The sequence below is a fragment of the Cebus imitator genome, unplaced genomic scaffold (assembly GCF_001604975.1).
Source record: "Cebus imitator isolate Cc_AM_T3 unplaced genomic scaffold, Cebus_imitator-1.0 Scaffold15, whole genome shotgun sequence".
Lineage (NCBI taxonomy): Eukaryota > Metazoa > Chordata > Mammalia > Primates > Cebidae > Cebus > Cebus imitator.
Window position 1 is genome coordinate 2,437,114 of NW_016107330.1, and position 7,940 is coordinate 2,445,053.

At 43.2% G+C, this 7,940-nt stretch overlaps 1 protein-coding gene across 1 annotated transcript in view; it reads right to left on the reverse strand.

Annotated features, from left to right (window-relative positions):
• Positions 1–7,940, reverse strand: part of MTOR (mechanistic target of rapamycin kinase) — a 149,960-nt gene that overhangs the window by 100,783 nt on the left and 41,237 nt on the right. The window contains exons 20-23 of the mRNA XM_017503042.2: positions 4,191–4,277; positions 1,490–1,657; positions 885–997; positions 99–261 (exon numbers count right to left, since the gene is read on the reverse strand). Coding sequence (XP_017358531.1) covers positions 99–261; positions 885–997; positions 1,490–1,657; positions 4,191–4,277 — 531 coding nt within the window. The remainder of the gene's footprint in view (positions 1–98; positions 262–884; positions 998–1,489; positions 1,658–4,190; positions 4,278–7,940) is intronic.

Genomic DNA, 7,940 nt, shown 5'->3' on the forward strand with positions numbered 1-7,940 from the left:
GGCTGGCACCGTAGACTACCGAATGGAGTGGCTCACAGACAAAGTCTTCTTTCCAAATAAGGCAGAAGAGCACCTGTTTGTCCACACTCTCCTCTTACCTTCTTCCCCAGTTGAAAAACAAGTGAAGACAGTGTGTCCATGGCTGTGGAGCGCAGTTCTGGGCTCTGGTCCAGTGTTCGAACAATAGGGTGAATGATCCGGGAGGCATAGTCAGTGAAATCCAGGGACTCCGTCAGACGGTCCACGGTCTCCAGCGCTGCCCTACAACAATCGCTAACATACAGTAACTGCTAACACACAATCTCCAAGGAAGACACGTGGCTGAGGGTGATCTTAACAGTCAGCATTGAAGGGATGGGAATGAATGGCTTCTAAGGTATTTTGGATGACATGGATCCAACATATATTCCAGTGGGATAGGACAGTTAAGATTTCCATAAACCTGGGACATTTCTTTTCTTTTGAGACAGAGTTTTGCTCTCGTTGCCCAGGCTGGAGTGCAATGGTGCGATCTCAACTCACTGCAACCTCCGCCTCCTGGGTTGATTCTCCAGCTTCAGCCTCCCGAGTAGCTGGGATTACAGGCATGGGCAACCATGCTCAGCTAATTTTTATACTTTTAGTGGAGACAGGGTTTTTCCATGTTGGTCAGGCTGGTCTTGAACTCCCGACCTCAGGTAATCTGCCTGCCTCAGCCTCCCAAAGGGCTGGGATTACAGGCATGAGCCACCGCGCCCGGCCAAACCTGGGACATTTCTACACTAAAATAATGAGAGTTGAAACAACAACAAAATATAAAGATGGCCTGGGAACTTAAGAAACGAACATTTTCAACAAAACATTAAAAGTTTAATGATTGCTAGTCCCAAAGAGGAGGTGCTCACTTTCGAGATGGCAGGGGAGCTTCAGGGGCATCAAACAACTTCACAATAGGAGGCAGCAGCAAATGCAGGTAGTCATCCAGGTTGGCACCAAACAGCTGGATTGCAGCCAATAACTGCAAAAGGGAACAAAAGCATGGTGATCAACAGTCAGCTCCCAAGTATCTAAGGACATGGAACGGGTGGTGGTGTGGATAATTCAAAGTTCTGTGGCGACTGGGAAAAGCATTTATTAAATGGCCTTGGACTATAACCTTTTGGGTAGCACTTTCTCCCCCTCATTTTATTTGCTTACATATTACTTTGCTTTCTCTGTGCTCATTTGAGTTGATAAGGAGCCCATTTGCTGGATAATAAAGAAAATTGGTCTGGGATAAAATATCTGCCAAGATTAATCCATTAGAAGAGATATGAAACATAAGGATAATCAAGAGAAGATTACAGACATTCTGTAAACTGCACACATTGAGTATTAGTATTCTTGGGATTCTGTCTTATGAAGTGGGCGTCAGCCTGTCACTCAGAACAAGGTCTCAGCTTTGAGCTGAACACCCAAGGACTCTGAGGGAAACAGAAAATCTCTCTGGAGAATGACGTAGGCTACTCACCTTGATCGAGACGATGCGGCCTGGGCTGTTGTCATGCATGAAGACACGCAGCATGTGCGGGATCAGCTGGGGCAGATACAGCTTAAATTCACCCCCAAGAGCTACCACAATTTGCTCAATGAGAAGAATGATCGTGCTCTGAATTGAGGTGTTCATGACCCAGAATTCCTACAAAGAGAAGAAAGTCAGAGGAGCTGAGTCAGGTCCCCTTCTGCTAATATATGAACCAAGGAATACAAATGGCCAGAAAAGCAAAACTGTAGTGAGCATGGTCTGCTCCGAGATCAACTCCTCCCTCCCCTCCTCCCACTGGGCCCTTCTTGCATCCTATGTTGCAGCCATACTGGACAAACTCGACTGCATTTCCCCAGATGCACCAGATGCACCAGGCTACCTCAGTCCTCTGGGCTCTGCTCATGCTGCTTCCTCTGCCTGGAATCCTACTTCTTGCTCAGTTAGGTCCTATCTGTCTTTCTGGACCTGGTTCAAGCCTCACTTCTCCCATGCAGACTTTCTTGTTCTCTTTCCACGATCCACTTGGGTCCTTTACACTCTCTTTGCTGGCAGCTGTAATACTTCCTTTGCTTTGCCATCCTCCTTCTGGACTGTAGGCTACTTAAGGACAAGAAACCTCTAACTCATCTCTGTATCCCCAGAATCTATCAATCAGACCATCTGGAATGTTCTGGAATGAACAGATGACTAAGTCACTCTAACAGCTCTGAAGTGGTTCAGGGTGGACCTGGACCTTACTTTGGTATCATCTGATCTCTACCAGGGGGTGACTCCAGTATTACAAAAATTTCCTGGCTTTTCTGGATTTAGATTTTGCTCTTAATAGATAGCACCTAACATCTGTCCCCTCCCAAAAATCTATCCATCAGGCCTGAATGGTGCTACAAAATGAGTACCTTTCTACACCCATATGGTTATTTTCCACCTAAGTTACTAAAATAAAACCCTAGCCAACTGGCCACAGATCCTGCCTTAGCGCTACAAAGCAAATTAGTCCAGGCCTCTAACTCTGGGAAAAGCTATCATTTCAAATCAACTCAAAAAGACAGCTGCCTACCACTATCTTTAAAATTTCTGGAGTCAAGAGATTTAATAACAGAAATCCTACTAATGACGGCAACACGTGAATAGTAATATCCTTGGAGCCTCTAAACAGTTCAAAGTAGAAGTCCATAAAAAGAATAACTCCTCAGATGAAAGGCTTTATAGAAAGATACAGTATTTTTATTTAAAAAGATATCTTAAAAAGCATAATGGCTGTAGAAGATGGTGATAAAACTTCTTTTTCCTCTACTTGGAGATAAGTATTCTCTTTGAAAAAGCTGTCTTTTCTAGGTTAAAAGTGTTGCCAAAGAAACACCACAGATTTTACAGCCTCCAGAGTCTGATGTTCATTTACTTGAACCCCACTCTGCCTTCTTTAGAGAAGGCCTACCTACCTCCCAGCTGCATCATCAGCTCCTCACAGGGGCTTCTCTACCTCAAAGATGCCAGGAAGCCTGTCAAGGGACGTCAGCTGGATCACTGTTCACAAAGACTATTTTCTTCCCAGGCTCAGGAGAGCTCATTAAAATGCCCAGAATCAACAGTCAAAGGAAGAGCCCCTGCTGCACCTTCTCTAGCTGGGATGAAATGAAAGCTGCATTTTGCAGGTGTAAGGCTCCCTGCCTCAAATCCCTGTGTACTGGTCATAAACCTGTTGATTTTAATATGGTCATATCGTGTCCTTGTTTAGCCTTTTTGGGAGGATTAAGTCACAGATGACTTCATCCTTCTCCCATGAGGACACTGCTTCTTCCCTTGCTCCTCCTCTCCCTAAGACCAGCCATCGGCCTTTTTAGTATTCTGCCTAAATCTTCCTGGTACAGAGGCTTCTGTGGTAGCACTCAGGGAATAGAGGAGCTTTTAATTATTTATACATGTGGGAGGTTTTCAGTTCTGAGACCCAGGTGCTGGGAAGTTCCATCTGAAGCCAGCCATTTTGATTTTAGTCCTGCTGCTTCCTCAAAACTAACTACAGAGGTCTGGTGTGAAAGAACAGAAATCATCTTCCCACCCTTTGAGGACATGCTGTCCCTGCAAAGCAACCTTCTCTGCAAAGACATTTAAATTATATAGAACAGTAGGAAAAACGATATTGCCAATGGGTGTCTTCTGGCACCTACTGAATGCATGTTATAGAATCCTGGGGTCTGAGCCTTTTCTCATGTGCCACTGCAGTCAAAAGGTGATATGTATGGTTTTGAAGGTAGCAGGTTAAAGCATCACCTTGTTCCTTGGTGCCCAACCCATGTCCATCATATTTAACAGCCCTAAGAAAACCCAATGCCCAATCCCTTCGTGGTTTATGAGCAGTAAGGAAGAGGGCTTTTGTGAGAATAGAAAAGCACTGTTGTGATATTAAAGTGAAATTGCTTTGTTGTGTGTGAGGCAAATAACCCAAGAGTCTATTTCTGGCAGAACAATTAAGGATTTCTCTTCAACCGTCATGCGTTGCACTTTTGTACCTGAGAACCTGGATACACAGCCCTTCCTCCCCCTCAAAATCCAGTGGGCTTTGTTCCACCTCCTGGAATGGGGCTGTAACAGCTCTACAAAGATCCATGAAAAAAACGTCTATATCATCCAAACTTGCTTCTGAGCCTTCCTTGATCCAAACACGGAAGAGGCCAAAGCATTAACTCACTCTCATGAGGGTGACTATTTCATCCATATAAGGTCTGATGTGGCTCTTCACAAAGGACACCAACATTCCCAGCTGCTGGAACAAAAACTGAAATGGACAAGAGTCAAGCAGTTGGTATCATGAAGGACACTGAATCCCCAGGCTTACCTTAAGTTCATGTGAGCAAATAAAGATAACTATGGAATGGGTTTCCACACTACACCATCTATTGATAATATATTTCAAAGACTCAAACTTGGCTAGGTTTGAAGGTCCAGTGCTTTTGAAGGCCGAGGTGGGAGGATTGCTTGAGGCTAAGAGTTCAAGAACAGCCTGGGCAACATAGTGAGATCCTGTCTCTACAAAAAAACACAAAAAATTAGCTGGGCACTTGCCTGTAGTTCTAGCTACTCTGGAGGCTAAGGTAGGAAAAATGCCTGAGCCCAGGAGTTCGAGGCTTAGTCAGCTATGCGTGTGCCACTACACTCCACCTTTGGTGACAGAGTGAGACCCTGTCTCTTTAAAAAAAAAAAAAAAAAGACTCAAACTTAAATGGTGATGGTGATGAGGACTCAAAACAACTGTCAGGGGCTTTTATACACCAGACGAGCCAGTTACTGCGTAGCAGGGGTGTTGTAACCCTCACTTAACCTCCCGGTGTCCAGGTTCTTCCATTTTAGTACTTATCTCATAGACTTGTTGTGAGGCTTAAATGGGATAATTCATGTCAAGCACTACAACAGGGACATGAATACTATTCAGTGCATATAATGAATGTCTGTATCACTGAAGGATCTCTGGAGTCACTAAACGTAAAAATAAACCTGAAAGTTTTAACCAACTATAAATATACCTTTTGTTTATTTGGCTCTAATTAATTACTACTTACTTCCTAAAATAAATACAGCTAACTCTTGATTATGGGCATTGTAGCTCATTTACAGTAATTAACTCATTACTTAGGTCTTAATTAATTGTGTCTCTGAGAGTTTATGAACCAAAACAGCAAGCAAATTGGGGTAGGGATAGAATGAGGAGATTCTACTTAAGCTGGTACCTTTTAGGTGAAAGAAGAAAAAAATGTCCACTAAATAAAGCTGGGAATAAGGAAGGTGTGGGTAGAGAAAATCTCAACTACTTTCCAGGTTAAAGATTTGTCTTCAAGATGTAGGTTTTATTTTGTTATGATCTAGTATTACATGATATAAGACAGTATTACATGTAATAAGTAGCAAATAACATTTGAAACTTCTCTCCCCCAAATTTTTATAGCTGTCTCTGCCTTTGTTCCTCACCATTAACAAGGATAATTTGGAAAATGAATATATATATTTTCACTCTTATCCACATGAAAGTTAGGTGAGTGGGGGATAAATAAAAAGCACTGCTTCAAAAAAAAAAAAAAAGTGTTATTTCAAACAGTAAGTAATGAAGTTAAGAGTACTCATTACCCAAAGAGGCAAGATCAGTAGGACATTCAGGATTGGGGTCAAAGAAGAATTTGGATACACTCCCTAATGATGACTTTGACTTCTAAGGTGGTTACGTCACCAAATGGCACATGTTTGACTAAGTAGAGTCATTTCTACCTATCTCTTGGTCCCCACCATCCCCCAAATTGAATCACTACAGATGTTTTTTTTGTTTTTTTTGAGATGGAGTTTTTGCTCGTTGCCCAGGCTGGAGTGCAATAATGCGATCTTGGTTCACCACAACCTCTGCCTACTGGATTCAAGTGAGTCTCTTGCTTCAGTCTCCTGAGTAGCTGGGATTACAGGCATGTGCCACCACGCCCAGCTAATTTTGTATTTTTAGTAGAGATGGGGTTTCTCCATGTTGGCCAAGCTGTTCTCAAACTCCTGACCTCATGATCCACCCGCCTCAGCCTCCCAAAGTGCTGGGGTTACAGGCGTGAGCCACCGCGTCAGGCCCACAGACAGTTTTTGTAAAATGATCCCTATACAAACAAATATGTCATTACAGAGATAAAAGAACATGAGACTAAATATAAAGTTCAGATAAATTTTTGTTATGCAAAGCCTGAAAGAAAGCAGAAAACCTAAGCTGAAGGAAAACAGGCCAACAGAGATGGTGGGGAGGTCAGAGAAAACCATGAGACAGAAAGAGGAAACAAGCTTCCTGGTCCTTGGTGCACAGTTAGGGAACACATCAGTGGCTTATTCTTAAGGAGTAGCTGCCCAAGGGACACCGACAGGTAAGTGCCTCGATGCTGAGTAGGGAGCTAGAGGAGCTGCCTCTTCTTCCTTAGCCTTTCACTAGCATTCTTTTTTTACTCAGAACATGAGTATTTTAAAAGAACACAGTTTTGCTCCTGAAAATATGATGCACTAGATCTCCTCCCAAACTCCCCCACTACGAAAAGGCTAAAATTAAGGCAAAAAAGATAAATATGATTTGGCCAGGTGCGGTGGCTCATGCCTATAATCCTAGCTCTTTGGGGGGGCCGAGGCAGGGAGATCACCCTGAGCTGAGGAGTTCACAACCAGCCTGTGCAACATGGCAAAACCTTGTCTCTACCAGAAGAAAAAAAAAAAAAACAAATAGCTGGGCATAGTGGCATGTGTCTGTAATCCCAGTTACTTGGAAGGCTGAGGTGGGAGGATTGCTTCAGCTTCAGAGGCAAGGTTGCAGTGAGCTGAGGTCATGCCACTGTGCTCCAGCCTGAAGCCTGTCACATAAAGCCAGACCTTCAAAGAGCTACATATTAAGAGAAACGGTAAGTTTAAAAGAAGAAATTTGCCAGTTATGATGTGAGGTCTGGGTAGAAAAATGCCTCCCCTAAGAGTTCATAATTTCAGGCCTCTTATCATATGGGTTTAGGGATTTATTTTAACTTATGGCCCGGGAATCTCTAAGCCAAGAAATGAAAGTTCTCCTGGGTCACCTGGCAGAAGTAAATGCATAACCTCTCTGGAGAGATGCAAATTTAGAGCAGATTTTCTAGTATCGCTCCAGGGAAAGACCAGTTGAATATGCTATATGATTCAAAATTATAAAACCTGTAAGGAAATAGACCGTGACTTATTGCATGACCAGAAGCATAGCGGTGCTTCTGACAAGCATGACTTCTCAGAAACAATAAACAAGAATCAGACCCACTGAGAATTTTACATATAATAGAAGTATTTGATAGAAAATTTAGTCTGTTTAAAATGCCTTTTTAAAAAAAGTGGGAATAAGGCTTGGTGTGGTGGCTCACGCCTGTAATCATGGTGATCAGCTCAGGGTGATCTGCCTGTAATCCCAGCACTTTGGGAGGCCGAGGTGGGCAGATCACTTGAGGTCAGGAGTTCACAACCAGCCTGGCCAACACAGTGAAACCCCGTCTCTAGTAAAAATACAAAAAATTAGCTGGGCATGGTGGCACACACCTGTAGTGCCAGATACTTGGGAGGTTAAGGCAAGAGAATTGCTTGAACCTGGGAGGCGGAAGTTGTAGTGAGCTGAGATTGCATCACTGCTCTCCAGCCTGGGTGACAGAGCGAGACTCCATGTTAAAAAAAAAAAAGTGAGAATAAAATAATTTTAGTAAGGAACGAAGTACCACCAAAAAATAGTAGGCATATTTGAAAGAACCTACTACAACTTAAAGAAATAAAATATAGTTGAAACCAAACCCCAGCTAGGCATGATGGCTCATGCCTGTAATTCCAGCACTTTAGGAGGCCGAGGCGGGTGGATTGCTTGAGGCCAGGAGTTCAAGACCAGCCTGGGCAACATGGCAAAACCCTGTCTCTATTAAAAATGAAA